This window comes from Phacochoerus africanus, chromosome X (genome assembly GCF_016906955.1).
Source record: "Phacochoerus africanus isolate WHEZ1 chromosome X, ROS_Pafr_v1, whole genome shotgun sequence".
Taxonomy (NCBI): Eukaryota; Metazoa; Chordata; class Mammalia; order Artiodactyla; family Suidae; genus Phacochoerus; species Phacochoerus africanus.
Window position 1 is genome coordinate 91526717 of NC_062560.1, and position 16946 is coordinate 91543662.

The 16946-nt window shown below is 43.1% G+C and overlaps 1 protein-coding gene across 3 annotated transcripts in view; it reads right to left on the reverse strand.

Annotated features, from left to right (window-relative positions):
- Nucleotides 1-14708, reverse strand: part of MORC4 (MORC family CW-type zinc finger 4) — a 56599-nt gene extending 41891 nt beyond the window's left edge. For 2 of the 3 annotated variants that reach the window (XM_047765204.1, XM_047765203.1), the window contains exons 1-5: nucleotides 14360-14708; nucleotides 14167-14239; nucleotides 8374-8506; nucleotides 2054-2271; nucleotides 875-1022 (exon numbers count right to left, since the gene is read on the reverse strand). In XM_047765204.1, coding sequence (XP_047621160.1) covers nucleotides 875-1022; nucleotides 2054-2271; nucleotides 8374-8506; nucleotides 14167-14239; nucleotides 14360-14461 — 674 coding nt within the window. In that variant the 5' untranslated portion in view covers nucleotides 14462-14708. The remainder of the gene's footprint in view (nucleotides 1-874; nucleotides 1023-2053; nucleotides 2272-8373; nucleotides 8507-14166; nucleotides 14240-14359) is intronic. The other variant, XM_047765205.1, reaches the window with a different exon arrangement.
- Between the last annotated feature and the right edge of the window lie 2238 nt (nucleotides 14709-16946).

Consider the following 16946-nt stretch of genomic DNA (forward strand, 5'->3'; position numbering starts at 1 on the left):
TGGCACTTGAAAATGATTCTTTATAATATAAATTACATTACTTGAGGTTTTTCCGGTAGGACGCAGGAAGATGTAGACCTTACTTTTTTCTTTTTAATTGAAAGTACTTTCTACATGAACCAACATGGTTTTTATTTAAGTTTTACCCAACTAAGAAATAAGGCAAAATACTTGACCTAAGGAGAAAAACAAGAATGAGTATATCTGAGTCTCTGTTCTATTAAACATAAGAGTAACATCTCTATTGCAAAAATTTTTAGGTTTCAGTGGACACTGTATTCCATTTAACATGACAAGGTTAAACAAATGACACATCCTAAAGTATTTCTAGGTTGTTTTACTGGCTCTAAATATACGACCTGAAGCCAGCCTCATTACAGTTCAAATTTATCTGCTTCAAAGATTTTTCTACTTCAAATCTAGCTACTCTGAAAGCACGAATGCAGAGGTTCTTATTTTTTTAAAGATCATGTTGTGCTTTGTTACCTTAATTTCTCTTCCTCATACTTCATGTTCACTGTCAAATCGGTAAAATAACTAGCACTCACCCATCTCAAAACAGTGTCCGTGAATATAAAATAGATATTGATAATGGGTTCGCAAGAGTTTAGACTAATGTTGAACTATCTTGATAGTAATAATGATAACCTCAGGATATGTATGCATGTCTCTACCTTATCAAGCTCCGCATTTTCCCACTAAGAAGCGCTGTCTTAAAAGAGCTGTGGTTCTAAGAAAGTTAAGGAAAGGCATGCAACGAGATAAAAATATGTGTGGAAACTTATCTACTCTGCTTCTCTAGAGAGCTTTATTAAAATATGCGTCATCATACTACTTTTGCTTATTGTAATCTGTCACTCTTGGAATACTATACCTGCGGATGTTCCAAATGAGAACACGAGTGCCTTTTTTGCCTGGGATGGCATCAAACTGGGACAGCAGGTCATTTTCACTGTTGAAAATTGAATAGTTCAAGATGGCTTCTAGGCTGGGCAAGGAATCCTCAGTAATAATCATTTTTTGTAAAACCAAATATAGTCAAAGAAAAATTAATATCTTAAGAGGATGCTATCAGTTAGGAAGATCTACCTTTGGGGTTGCATGTTTAGACAAAAGGTGGACATCTAGACACAAAGCATAAGCATCACTGCTACAGAAGAAAGGAAAGGAAAATGCAGAAAGGCTGTAGAGACACCAAAATCAGTTACCCCTGCAGAACACAGCTTCGAAGATAAAACGTAAATTCAGGAGTTCCCGTCATGGCTCAGTGGTTAATGAATCCGACTAGGAACCATGAGGTTGTGGGCTCAATCCCTGGCCTTGCTCAGCGGGTTAAGGATCCGGCGTTGCCGTGGGCTCTGGTGTAGGTTGCAGACACAGCTCGGATCTGGCGTTGCTGTGGCTCTGGCGTAGGCCGGCAGCTACAGCTCCGATGAGACCCCTAGCTTGGGAACCTCCATATACCGCAGGTGCGGCTCTAGAAAAGACAAAAAACAAAAAAGGAAAAAGAAAACATAAATTAAGGCAGTCGTATACTTAAGAAACAGATCGAAGGCTGAATTTTTAGACTATTTGGAAGCAATGAGTTCAAACTTTATGGCCACACTGCTTGCGTAAAGACAATCTGATGTCTAACAGAAATAATAGCTTGTACAGGTATAGGAAAATGAACTATTCGGCTATCAGATAAGCTAATGAATAGAATGTTTCTGGAAGAATGACGCAAATGTAACTACCCTTAGGGAGAAAAAAAAGAAGGCCCTGGGGAGCTTTACCATGGGCGTGGTGGGAGGGGGGAGAGAGGATATAGATCAAACCGTGTAACACTGAAAACTGCAATACAGCAAAAACATCTCTAAGCTTCTGTCAATGATCCATTTAATGAAAAAATATTTAGTAGGGTGAAATTCCAGTTAAATTTGAGACATCTGAATGCTTCTTTCAATATGAAAACTTCCGATAGCTGGATGTGACCTGAAGAAAGAGGTTTCTATCAAAATAGTCAGATTAGACCAATTTTTAAACTAACGTTTTCCATTTCCAGAAAGGATATTGTTTTGCTGGTTGAATGGAACAATTGGTACAATAACTGCTTGGGCCTGGACACATTCCAGATAGGTCTGTGACAGGAGTCCAACCGTAAGAGTACCCCCATTCTTGGTGAAGACAAGAGCGTCCTTTCCTAGCCGCATGGAGCCTGACTTGAAACCATTACCAAAGACCCCGATGGGACACTGGCTCTTCTTTATTACTTTATCTGTAAAGCCAAAGCTGCAATTACACAAGAAAAGAGAAATCAGGAAAAAGAAATCAAGTAAAAAGCATCCTAAGATAGGGAGGCAGAATGGCTGGCTTACAAATGAAGAACACCTGCCAAAAAAAGCTCTCCTTTTTACTTCCTTTTGGTATTTCTGGACAAAAGTATTAAGTTAAAAATATAAGAAATTTCTACGGGGTTAGGGGAGTGATTTTCCTGTGTGGCTTGTGTGCTCATAAACATTTCCACTACATTTAGAGACACACTTTATAGATGTAAAGATGGCCTTTTGTTCACGGACTAACAGAGAGACGTGGAGAAGGCCATGGGGTAGCTTCCTTTCTTGCCTAGATAAAATAGCTCCGATTGCCAATAGTAAAGTTAAGGGAAGATGAAAAGGGTGGTTATCTCAGAGTACACCCTGGAGAGCATAACAAGAATACCAGATACTGGCACTTGTCAGAGGGACTAGGCCAGGCATCCCTAACCTGGTTATATCACCCTCTAGAAATCTGAAAGTCAGAGGTTATATATATCTTGACAATTTCAACTATTCACCCAAAGGATAACACTTCCAATTCTTACCCTCTGTTCTATCTGCTGGGACAGTTCATTGGAATATGGCCAAGGGATAAAAATAGGTAGTTCTGCCTCCGAATATCAGCAAACAGCTGCAGTATAAAGTCGCTCTTGTTTTATAAAGAGTCTTTTGCTGAGCCACCTCAACAGTTTCTGCAGCCTATTTAATCTCTGTGATCAGTTTAATCTGGGAGCCACACCCTTTCCCTTTCTTACATTTTCCACTCAAAGACACAACAAAATAATCAAACCAAAAAAATTAAAGACATGAAATCTAGAAAATGATCATCATCCGCGTCATGTATCTTCTCTGAGCACAAATAAATGTAATTTTTTAGGGACTGGTTCTCTCCAGATGGACTAAGTTTACAATGTTGTACACTACATTCATTCAATAAATATTTACTGAGTACCTACTATGTGCCATGCATCATGCTAAACACTGGAGACCCGAGTGTTAATAAGAGACATGATTCTTGCCTTCGTGGTTTATAGACTGAGGAAAGATATCATATATTACAGATGACATGCTTCTGCAACATCGGAAAAATAGATATTCTATCTGCAATGGCTGAGTAGCCTGGCTTGGCTCTTCTCAGCAGGGTTGAGGTGCCTGATTTCTACTTTCTGGAAGCCCTGCTTTGTGTTTACTCCCTAAGGAAGGGGGACCACCTTCCAATTTTCTACTTCAAAGTGTTATACAATAATACCACTAAATCCTTCTAGAGTAGACACTTTACAGGAGCCTTGTGTATCCAACAAATAAATCCAACCACATAAAAAAGTAATTTCTGGTGCAGCAATTCCTTTGAAAATACCAAAAGGGCCTTGAGTTTCTGCAGTCTATGGGCCTTAGCATTCCGGGAAATAAACTGATAGAAGTTGGTAGGATTCAGGCATTTCTTTTTCTCCTGTAGAAGAATTACCTAAAAAGGACAGGGTCACTAGGTGGAGTAAACGATACACTACATGTACAACATATTATAACTTTCAAAGTAGTATTCGAACTTTGATTTTAAACCAACTCTAGAAGTCAATCTGAGATTTTGCACGTGCTATCTTCTACCTCTACTTCAGATCTAATGTCCTGTCTAAACCTCAGGGCTCTTCATAAACAGTAATCTCACCCACCACGTGAAATGGATCTATCCAGTTACTTCTTTGACCTTCTCCAACGCTACCATAGCTTCAATTAGGCGGTCAAGGGAAAGTGGTGGAAATATGGAACTATATTACTCCTTTAATTCCCTTACCACTCCTACCTCTTCTGCCATCTGTCATCTCTTTTCTCCTTTGTAAGTATCAACTTTTACTGTGTTACAGTTTGGGGAGACCAACTGATTACATAAGGTTGACAAGATAAGTAGTGGGGCAGGGCCGGAACCAGAAATGGAAAAGGATGAGAATAATGAGACAGGAGGAGCTGGAGGCTCAGTATGTTGTTGTTATATTACCCTTAACTTCTCCCATCTGTTCTTTTCTTTCACTTGCATTCCCACCGTTAGGTATTCTATTTAACTGAAAATCGCAGAAGAGATGCCAGATACCAATCACAGGACAACCTAATATAAGAGCCTTCACAAGCAACAACAGAACTGTAGGAATGAACCTTCCGTAGTTCGGTACAGCTCACTAATTTTCCACGGAGAAATTCTGGCTTAGCCAGGTAGTTTCTCTTTACTAAGTAAGTGACAGACAAGGGGGTTTGCACACCAAGGGGGCCGAGGTACCAGCTCTTTGAGTGGACTCTAGGAGACAGCAGCTTGCTCTCAAGTTCCTTAAAATGTCACGGTTGTAGAATCTGGGGAGGTAAATTTAAATTGGGACTCTGATCAATGAAAAAAATCTCAGCAAATTCACGAACATACAAAGGCAGGTACTGCTGTTTCCTAGATATCCTGGTGATGTAATATGTAATATAAAAGAATGAAAGACCGCTCAGCACACTGTTATTTTCTGGCTGTTGTTTTAGAACATACCCACCCTGACAAGCACTTCTGAGCAGAGGTAGAAAATACCTTCAATCCATGGATCTGTGGCTGCTTTTAACACTTGACCTTTAAAAGAGGTTTTCTGCCTTGCTGAAAAAGGTGGCTGAATACACAGACTAGCTGGCTCACACACTATCCCCATAAGCAAAAGAGAATTAATTGTGGACCTTAAAGGAATTCAATGACAGCCCTTTTCTTTTTATCTTGATTTTCATGGGATTCTTTTCTCGGTGTTGTCGTTTACTGTGTTAATTACCGTGTTAATTGTTTTTAAATTTACAACTCAGAGGCATTAAGTACATTCACATTGTGTGTTTATATCACCACCATTCATCCACAGAATTCATTCAACGCACCTGTTAACAAGACCTCTCTAATCACTCTTGCCCTCAGACCCTGGAAACCTCATTCTAAGTTGTATGACTCTCAATTTGATTATTCTAGGAACCTCGTGTTGGAGTCATATATCATTAATCCTTTTGCGACTGGCTTATTTCACTTAGCATCATGTCTTCAAGGTTCATGCAAGTTGTAGCATGTATCAGAGTTTCTTTTTAAGGCCTGAATAATGTCTGCTAGTTTGTTCGTTTTGCTTTTTAGGGCCACACCTGTGGCATATGGAGGTTCCCAGGCTAGGGGTTGAAGTGGAGCTGCAACCGCTGGCCTATGCCACAGCCACGTGGCATCCAAGCCCCATCTGTGACCTATGCCACAGCTTGTGGCAATGCAGAATACTTAACCCACTGAACTAGGCCAGGGATCGAACCCCCACCCTCACAGACACTATGTTGGGTTCTTAACCTGCTGAGCTACTGTGGGAACTCCTCCCCATATTGCATTTATCCATTCATTAGTCGAGGGACATTGTGTTGTTTCCACCTTTTGGCTATTGTGCCTAATGCTGCCTGACCACAGGTATATAAGCAACTGTTCAAGTCGCTACCTCCCCTTCTTTTGGAAATACATCCAGAAGTGAAATTACTAGGTTTATAAAATCGATTTTTAATTTTTGGAGGAAATGACATAACTGTTTTCAACACTCACTTCACTATTTTACATTCCTACTAACAATGCACAGGGATTCCAATTTCTCCATATCATTGCCAACCCTTGTTCTTTCTCCTCCTCCTCCTCCTCCTTACAGAGTAACCAAGGGATTCTGTATTTATGGGAGAAACTGTTGTTTCGGTTCTGTAACGATTTTATTAGCCTGAAAATGGAAGAGTAGCATGAAAAGTTGGAACATGTGGACAGGATGATAGCAAATGTTACAGGTCAAAGAGAATTTCTGTAGGTTTAATAACTTTGCATAAGTCCCTCTGATGTTTTTCTCCCCAATACAAAAGTAATGTGCTCCCAAACCATGAACAGAAAAATTAATATGCTTAATAATAATTTTCAAAGCTACTTCTAAAGTCCAAATATTTAAAAACAAATTGTAGTAAGCTGACTCTCTGGCCGGAAGTTAGAACTGGACTAAATAACTTCTTTGAAACAAATGGTACCTTCTAACCAATTCAAGTTTAAGATATGCTCAGAAATAAAATCCAACACATATAACTGAACATAATCTAGGACTCATTTAAGACATTCTCTCATTTTTAAATATGAGGACCAACTGCCCAGCTCAAAGTGCTGGGAAAACATATTTGGCATGATAATGCCAAAAAATCCTACGACGTGAGTAGTGTCTGCCTCTTTTGTTCTGTTTTGTTCCTTGGGAAGGAAACAACATTTTGAATGGATGATACTCATCCTTCATATCTGAACTCCAATGTCATTTCTTCAGGGTAGCCTTTTTTTTTTTTTTTGATTCTGTAGATTAGATTAGATTCCTTATTACATAGTCTCCTAGAAACTGTACTCTTCCTTCATAGCACTTAGCACTAGTGGGATAACCTATGTAGTTGTATTGCCAGCCAATTCTTTTCTATCTTTCTCACTAAACTGTTGGCCCCTTGATAACAAGGATCTTGTTTGTCTGGTTCACCGTGACTCTCACATAGGTGCTCAGTAAAAAATCTGTTGAAAGCATCTGCAACAAAAATCGCTGCAATTATTTCAAAACCATCCTCCTCCTTCCTCCTGCCTTGTAATTGTAAGCACCACCTCTCACAGATGTAGTTACACAGACAAACTGGAAAGTGGGAAAGTGGTAAGATACCTTGGGCCCACTATCTGACACCGTGTCACTAGGATAAGGTGTGGCAGGAAGGAACCAATAAGAATGTAAGCGATTTTAGAAAAAAAAAATAGTACATACAGAATTAGAGACGTAAGTATTTTGTTTCCATCCCATCTCAAATTCTATTTTTCTTAATACAAAATATTAACTTTAGGAAATAAAAGTGAGGCTCTAAGTTCAAAAATAGGGCCAACTCCATACCTTCACCAACAAACTGGTCACATTCTTAGCTCACTTCTAGAAGCTTTCCTCAAGTATTCTTCTAATTATGAGGGTCGGAGACACGAGGTGCACAGATTGCTGAGTGGTAAAACATAACCAAATTTATGACTGCTTAGGCCTAAATTCCACCTCTTCTCGTTGATGGATCAAAGGGCTTTCCCTACAAACAGGGCATAGAATTAAAATATCTTCAAAGAGAACTATAGCCAAGTGAACTTTTTTACAGTTTCCCGTTTGGAGCCCCTTCCCTCCTCCACTCTAGAACCCCTCCACTGTCACTCATGTTTCACACACTAGTTCAGGAAATGACATGGAGCGTAATCAACCTTATCTGCTGAAAAAGGAACAGAGAAGGAAGGAGTTGAGGAAACACTCATTTTCACTGAGTGATATATGAAGATAATAAAAGCACAAACTTACCGTTCTCAACTACAAACTTGCAAAAGTAATTACATGAACTGCCAGAGGCAAAAGAAATCGCCATCACCAGCTTCAGCAGTTGGAAAACAGAATTTTCTAACTTTGCGATTCGACTGCAAAACCTTCAACGATTATGTGTATGATACCCTCTGTCTTTCATGGGGTTCGATTATACACAGGCGCACGCATAATTCTCCTCCATAAATTGTTCCAATGCCAGTACTTCTAATCTAAGAGTGAATTTAAGTTCATTTAAGTTGGAGAAGGGCTCAGACTAGTGAAGACCTCCGGGTTTTTACCTTTGCTGTTCTCTTTGCCCAGAGTCTCATCCCCTGCTCCTGCTCCTTAATTAAATTCCACTACTCACCCTTACATCTCGGCTTAAATGTCACTTCAGCTAAGAGGCTTTTCCTGACCTCCTGGATCTGATCGGGTTCCCCCTCATGAGTTATTTCATTGCATCCTATACTTTCCAATCATTATAACCTGTCACTTTTTATGATGATTACTGCCAGACTGTCTGAATTGCCAGCTAGACTGTAAGTGCTACGAGGGCAAGAAGAATGTCTATTTCATAACCTGTGCCCTGGCACGTAACAGCTGTTCAACAAATATTTACTGAATGAATAAAGGGAAAATAAAATATTAAATAAAATGATTAAGCCTTAAATAGAGTTCATGAGCTCCAGACAAGAGAAAAAGAATGAAGACATCTTTACCTGAGCATTCGGTGTAGTTTATGAGGTGTCATTCCACATCCATCATCGGTAAAGGTCAAACAAGATTTATTCTTGACCTCCTCAACATCTATAAAGACCGTCCTGGCGGATACATCTGGATCTACAGCATTATCTGCAAAAGGCAGAAATCTGTGATATTAGATCTCTTTTTCTAATATGCAAGTAAAAGCTCTAGTTCAATGCCCCTAAGACATAGAATCTGTCATCTGTTCCTTTCATGTGAATGTCTCAGAAGGTGAGCAGGGAGCATTAATGGTAGTACACCTACTAGGTTATAGGGGAAAACAGGAGCCATGGCAGATGGGTTTAGGAAGCTGATTTCTAGATTTCACATGACTCATGTGCAATCTGCCTCTCTCTATTCAAACTTCAGAGACTGTGCAAAAACTAACTCCTCCATATACAAAGCATTTTGCTCCATTTTCATCTTATTACTTCTTGTCTTTTAGCCACTTTACTGCTCATGAACATATACAGTAAAGACTGGCTGTGGAGAAGAGCTGAATCTGCAACTTTGGTACAAATGGATACATATCACATGCATGACAGTTTACTGTGAAGGTTTTATTTTCTATTTTTTTTTTTTTACATCACCTCTTCTGTTAAAGAACACAGATACTATCACCACACCTGTTCGTAGCCTAGAGGCACTGAAAGAGTTAGAGGTTAAAACCAAAACACGAATTGTCTACCTAGATTCCAATGATGGTGACAAGCACACTTAGAGGGGAGTGGTTCTGCTTAGGCACTCTGTACTAGTCTTGAACGCGAGGCTGTCCAGCCCTCATTAAATGGAGAACATAGAACTAAAGTAGGAAAATTTTTTAGAGAAAGTTTCGCAATTCATTCTGAGCTCATCTTTGTAATGGGTTAATTATTTAAGACTCCAAAGGCATCAGATCTAGCCATACGCTAGCACATGTGCCATGTTTACAACCCCAGGGTATGCCACTGTCTAGTGACCACATCTTTTTGCCATGGGCGCCAGTTTACAAAATTGCCGGTCCCTGACACGTGTGGCGCAGAAGTCTCATTAGGGCTCACTGGCTGAGTGGGAGGGCAGTTTGTGCCATCTGTTGGAGAGGTTCCTTAAGCGCTCCTGTCTTCGCTAGCTCTTGAAGCAAGACAAAGACCTTCCCTTCTGCCCCTATCCCTTTCCCCAGGATCGTCTACTGATTGATGATACCATGTGGCTGGGCTGAGAGATCCGGGTTGGGTTCTAGTTGTGTACTCGTCCCACTACCAGTGTTCAGATCACGACATTTCTCTACTGGGAACATCCCTGACAAGCGAGAGCAGAATGGCATGCGTTCCAAATAACAATTTTTATAACACAATTAACAGTATCCATTACAACCACTTAAATGTGTGGAATGTCCATCAAACAAAACAAGACAGATTAATTTCAAGGGCCGCAATGGCGTTGCCAGAGTCAGTGATAAAACTGTTAGTGATTGTAACCCAGTAAGTCTTAACAGCAGTAAGGCATCGCCGATAGCCCCAGAAAAGGGTTCAAAGGTCTGACAGAGTCAATCTTTTTTTAAGGACTAGGTGGGGAGCAAGCCTTGTGTCAGGCGGTAAATGAAGTGGGCCAACTTTTGGCAGGAATTTTAACTTTGGCATGCAATAGTGGCTTTATCAGAAATACAGTGTTTTACTTTGTCATAAGAGGCAGCAGGGTTTTTTTCTTTAAACAGACAGAAGGACTCAGCATTGTAAAGCTGCCTCTATCGTTTAAAGAAACTACTTGGCAAGCAGGCCCTGAACTGGTTTAGAACTTATCAATCGCTCCTACTGGCAGAAAGCCCAAGCCATCGAGACTGATACCTTTACCTTGTCAACCAAAAGGACATCATTTCTACTTTGGAAACCTTGGGCATAGAGGAATTTTTTTCTAACACTTTATGGACATTCGCAATTCAAACATAGAACACATCAATTCCAATTCTGCATTTACACAGCTGAACATTCAAGGAACCAGCTTGCAGGCCTCTCACAAAATCACTGTTACTCTTTTCCTCTACTAGGAATTTCACCCAAACTTTACTAAGTGCTTTTTTACAGAAACATACCCAAGAGTTTTAATACAGGCATTTTAGGAGTTACAAGGTAACTCTGCCTGGAGCAGCTAGACATTTTTATCTCCTTGGCTAGGAGTGGGTGGAGGACGGGGGAGGGGGCTCGCCGGAGGCCAGGGTCAGCAAGAGCAGCAAGAAAAAGAGATCAGCAGACAAGCCTGTAGGCAGTAAGCACAGCTCTGCACTTCTTGTCAGTTTCAAGTGGACTTCCACTTGGCTTCAGCAAGTGAAATTATAACAATAACAGCTCAATAAATGAACTTATAATAATAATAATAATAAGGCACCGATCTGGTGGCTGGTTTCAACCCCGCCTCTTGCTGCTTAACTTTCCAAAAATTTATCAAAGCATAGCGTATGCTTTCAAACCCTAGGAATCCATCCTCTCCCCCAGCCCAGCCTCCCTAGCTTATGAACAAGGAGAGCAGAGAAAGAACCTCTCTTCCTCAGCCTTCATCCACCACTTAGCTGAGAGCTGCACTACCAGATCCTGAGAGGTCTCTATCCTCTCAGGTGGCCCACACAATCTCCTGTGCTACCAGATCCCACCAAGTCTTTTTAGGGGCCACACCCGTGGCATATGGAGCTTCCCAGGCTGGGGGTCAAATCCGAGCTGTAGCCGCCAGCCTACGCCAGAGCCACAGCAACGCCAGATTCAAGCCACGTCTGCGACCTATACCACAGCTCACGGGCAATTCTGAAGCAAGGCTGGGGATCGAACCCGGGTCCTCATGGCTCCTAGTCAGGTTCATTAACCACTGAGCCACGACCGTAACTCTCAGATCCCACGGAGTCTTATCTCTCCTAACCTGGCCCTTAGTGCTAGCTTTAGTCAGAGGACTCTAACTCCCCTCACCCACCACTTAGGCAAGAGCATGAGAAACCAGATCCCAAGGACTCTAGCTTATCCCCTAACCATCTGACCCGTTCTTCTAAAAATGCATTGTAACTGAAGCTTCATAGCTCATCATAACCCGGGAGGCAATGAGAAACTGTCCTGAGACAGCATCGCTGAAGAGACAGGACAGCGAGTGGGAGGTGGCTTTGATGGAGTGCTTCCTCCCATCGTCTCCTGTTCCCAGGGAAAGGCCTATGAGGATGCCTGCAAGGTTGCCCGGGCCAAGCTGCGGCCCTTAAGACATCCTCCAAGTATCTAAGACTCTTCTCCAATAAAATTCAAGTCCTCATCTTCTGACACAAGCTTATTCTTCTTCCTCTGTTCTGTCTCTCTTCACACACACACACACACACACAGTGTCAGCATTAGAGTGACCATAAGCTTGAAATCTGAAAGTCATTTTTTTCTCTCTCCCTCTCTCTTACCCTATACATTATGTGATGACCTCCTGACTAGTCTTTCAAAGCCATGTCTCTCCCTTTTCCAATTCATCTTACACAATGCTGCAAGATGAACTTTTCTGAAGCACAGCTCTGATCATGGCATGCCCCTGCTCAGAAAACTTCACAGACTAAGAGCCCAAATACCCGAGCCTCCCAGTCATATGTTGGTCCCGGTTTGCCTTTCTAACCTCATTCCCTGCTTGGTACTGGGGTCGAAAGACCAGTGTTTGGAGTCCTGGATCTGCCACTTACTAAAACACATAACCTCTGAAAAGTCAATTAAATCCTCCAAGCCTCTGTATCCTTAGGTACAGGATGAGAATAATAATGATGATGACGTTTACCTCCAAGATAAGGTTAAAAATGTATTAGTGAAAGCTCTATGTAAACTCTCTAAGAGCAGGACTATTCGTGAACCCGATGCTCCACTTCAACTCAACTACTCAGTATTCTTCATGCCTTTGTTCAAGCAGTTGTTCCTTTTGCCTGGAATGCCCTCCCCTCCCCACACCCATACCCACATGTCCCAATCCTTCAAATCTCAGCTCAAATGTCACCTCCTCTCAAAAGCCTTTCCTAACCCTCCTCTTCCTGGTAAGCTGGAAGTCACCCCTCCTTCCTCTGAGTTCCCACAGCAGCCAAAGTGTCTATCTTTGCCGACGTATCACTTCCTATTCTGCCGTCATACAAAGAATAAACCTTCTGTGCATGTTCTGTCCCCCCTCCTAGAGGGTGAATCTGTGTTGTGTTCATTTTTGTACCTACCACAGCGGCCTTGCCCACAGCGAATGCTCAATAAATATTTATGGAATGAATGATTGACCAGAAAATGAATGCGTAAGTAGAGGAAAAAACTAAGGAAGGAAAACCTAAATTGAAAGCTTCGGATTACCAATTAACACTTGCTCCCCTTTTCCCTATTAATAGATCACAACCAGCTATGACTTGGTTTTAAAGATCTGTGTTTGTATGTATGCAGGCATGTATGTGTATGAACATAATACACATGCATACTCGCACTCATATGGGTCGCCTTAGGCCAGAATTAGGTGCAGTTAATGCTTAAGACAAAAATCATATGTATTCAAAATTAAAAAATGGAACACTGTTTAAATCACCCATAAAGTGCAGTACACGGGACAGCACAGGTACGGACAGTTCTGCACAGTGCAACACACTTCTGCCTCCCGTTTCCCATTAAGTAAATTGTTACTTTCCACCTCTTCTTTTCTTCTTTGTAAGTTACATGCATGCACATCTCATTCCACTGTGAAGTTTCCCTCAAGGCCTGGTGCAAAACTTTAAAAATACAGTCCCCGTTCTCTACGATCCCAAATGGGCCAAAGTCCCTTTTTCCCCTTCCCCTTCTAAGGAACAGTCGTACATATTCTAAGCATTCTGTGTTACCGTTAAAGGACTCATCAAAGTTCCCTGCCACCCTTCCAAATCACTCTCCTGACAATCTCCTCCTGCTGCCCACTGACTTCCTGCACCAAGACAGTTCACTCTGCATGGCCACAGCGATTGCTTAAGTTGAGACTGGGGCTCATCTGGGGAGCTTTAAGACCATTTTCAAGATTTTGTTCCGTGCCACCTTGCCCCATTAAACACATCTCCCTAATTTCAATTTCTGGAACATTTGCAACGTGCTCGCTCTGCTGCTGCATTTTGTCCAGGAATGTTTTTCTTCTTTGCTCTCCACACAGTATTTAGCACACTACTGCAAAAGCTGGTGTACTTGGCTTCCAGGGATCAACTGAAAACGCTTTAAAAGCAAACATTGGTGGAGCGAGAGGTTAAGTGCTCAGTATTCATTCCAGCGGTGTGAGGGCGCTCGTGGACCACGGACCCAGCCCTCGGCAGACGCAGGGAGCCAAATGCACTCGTGTCATCTCTTAAGAGATGTCCCATCATTCCCAGACGCTCAGGTCCCCAAAGTTAAAGAACTCCAGTTTTCCAGACCTTTCTTCATGCCCCTTTGAAATCTCGGCGCCCTCCGGCTGTCGCCGGTCCCCATGGAGTCCAGCTGCCTCAGGGCTCGATATTTTTATGCATCTCCTTTTGATTATTAACTAACCTATCCTAGAGTGCCCCGAACATCACGAGCCTGAAAGACTACACGGGATTCCTAATTCTTGAGACACACCTTGTTTCCTCAGCTTTCTCCGCGGAACCTCGTCCGTGGCAACAGAGCCAACCCCCTCCTCCGCCTGCGGAGCCGGGGCCGGTCCCGACGCCCCCACCCCAGCCCCGGCCCGCCCCGCGCGGCTCCGCACATTCCTCTCGCGTCCGCGGCACCACGTTGGCACCGCTGCCTCGGGCGATCGCTGCCAGGCCCGCCCTCGCCACTCACCTAGCAGCTCCGCGATGGCACTGAAGGGTCGCGTGTGGCTGCTGGAGTTGCTCTGGAGGTAGCGGGGGCTCATCTGGGGGCGAGAGAAGGTCCCGTCCCGCGTGAGGCCTCGGCCCGCCGGGCCCTCCCCGCGCGCCCCCCGCAGCCCCGGGGCCCGCGCGCGCGCGTCCGCTCCCTCGGGCCCCCGACCTACCGTGCTCAGGCGGATCCCGAAGGCCTGCGGGCCGCCGCCCGGCCTTGCCAGCGCGCTACCCGGCGCGCCAGGGCCCGCGGGGGCCCCTCGGTACAGGAGCATTTTTTTGGCCGCCACGATACTCGCTTGCTGCCGCCGGACTCCTCGCCCGGCCGTCCCGGACTGGCCCTCGCTCGCTCCCGCTCGCAGCTGGCGGCGGCCGTCCGGGACTGGCCCTCCCTCGCTCCCACCCGCAGCTGGCGGGGGCGGGGCGCGCTCCAGCCACCTGTCCGGGGCGGGAGGGGTGAGGCCGGCAGAGCCGCGCGGTGGCCCCGCCCTGTCAGCACCTCTCCCGACCCGCCGACTGCCGGGCGGGCCGCGGGGCCGTACAGAAATATGGCGACCTCCTGACAGCCGCTCCTTGATCCCCGCCCCTAATTAATTCTTGGCGTTTGCCATAGGCTAGGCCGCCGAGCGGGAAAGCGCGGGGGAGGGGGCGGGCGCGTGGGGAGGGGCGGGAGGGTGTCGGGATTTCTGGAACAGAGTCCCAGTAAGGCGGCGTGACTAACGGGCAGGATAAGACAAGTCTTACAAGTTCTAAAGACCACAGTTTTGCTATCTGGGGCGATAGCAGGCTCGCGTGATGGGAAAGCATTCGGACTATTTTGCTTCAAATGCCTCCAGAAGCAGCCAGAACTTTCCAGAAGGCAGTTGGCAAATCATCTTCAAAGCTTTGCAAGCGTGCAGGGAGGTTGTTTATAAAAGGAGAAATTGGAATGCACTTAAATGCCCCAAAACAGGGGATGGCTTAGGTTATGCAGTATCCATAAAATGGGATACTGTGTAGTTCTTAAAGACCATTTTTGTGGGTGAAAATTTATTCGTGTGGAAAATTTTCATGAGGGAATAAAGGAAAGGAGGTTAGCACATACTGTGTAATGCGATATCTTTTATGTTGAAAAAACGAGTACATATATACATACATACATATGTATGTATTCTCTCCTCTCTTTCTCACACACCCTCCACAGTGAGAAACACCTGAAATGATGTATTCTAAGATGATACCTCCAGGTCTGGAATTATGAATCTTTTTCTTTTCATTTTTTTTCTTATTTGTATTTTCTAGTCCTTGTACTACTAACCACATGCAGATTACAGAAAAAAAAGATTTTTAATTTTTTTTTAAAAAGTTACCTGGTAGAGATGAACCTTTATTTATTTGACTATTCCTCTGTGATATTTCATGGTGTTGTTGTTTTTCTTGCCAATAAAAATAGTGCTGCCTCAGACATCCTCATGTACAGATCATGAATTTCTGGTACAGTTGTTTCTACAGAATATTGTTGTGTCTATTAGTGTGTGTGCAGTTTACTCTTAATAAATACTGTAAGACATAGGCATTTGTCCTCCTAGAAATTTGCCCTGTGAGAAACAGCTGGCTATTTTGCCACCCACATTCATAGCACTAGATGGTTTTGATCTTTTAACTTTTTGCCAATCTGTCTACTATCTCCTTATTGTTTTAATTTGCATTTCCTTTTCAGTGTAGCTCAATATCGTCTCAAATATCTATTGTATATTTAAATCCTTTGCGCATTATTTACTCCCATTGGGTCCTTTGCATTTGTCTTTTTTAGCATCATAAATTTTTTTCAATACACAAAATACAGATTATGATTTCATGAATCCCCAGGTACTTATTACTCGGATTCAAAAATTATCAGGACTTTTCTTCTTTTGCAAATTTCTCTAAGTACTTTAGAGAAAATCTCAAACATCATGTCATTTTTGCCCTATAGACTTCAGTGTCCTCTAAAAATATGGACATGTCTTTAAAATATAGCCACAATGCCACATTCACTCTAAACAAGATTCATAACAGTTCTTTGATGTCCGCTAATACTCAGTCCATAGTCTGAGTTCCTCAATTATCTGAAAAAATGTCTTTTTACATTTGGTTTGTTTGAATCTAGATCCAAACAAGATGCACACATTGTACTTGGTTATATGTCTTAAATCTACTTTAATCTAAAACAATCTCCCCTCTTTTTTTCTTCTTTCTATTGAGTTGCCGAAGAAAGCGAGTCACTTGTACTGTGGAATGTCCTACATTCTCATTTGTCTGTTTGCTTGTTTTTGTTGGTACCTAGTTTGCTCCTCTGGTTAAAAGAGTAAGTGTAACTTAACTATAAACCGTAAGATGCCCCTAAAGGCTCCATTAGATTCCAGTACAAAGTTTTTTGGGGCCACACCCACGGCATATGGAGGTTCACAGGGTAGGGGAATTTGGAGCTGTAGCCACCGGCCTACACCACAACCACAGCAATGCCAGATCTGAGCTGTGTCTGCGACCTACACCACAACTCATGGCAACTCCAGATCCTTAACCCACTGAACGAGGCCAGAGATGGAACCTTCGTCCTCATGGATACCAGATTCATTTCCACTCAGCCACAATGGGAACTCCCAGTAAAAATTTAAAGCAGGAATGCTCAGAGATTTATACTTCCTATTGCTTCACATCAGAAAGTACATACTGTCTAACACTTAGTGATGCTCAGATTGATCAGTCAGTGGATTCAGGTAGCGGCAGCCCGGATGTTCC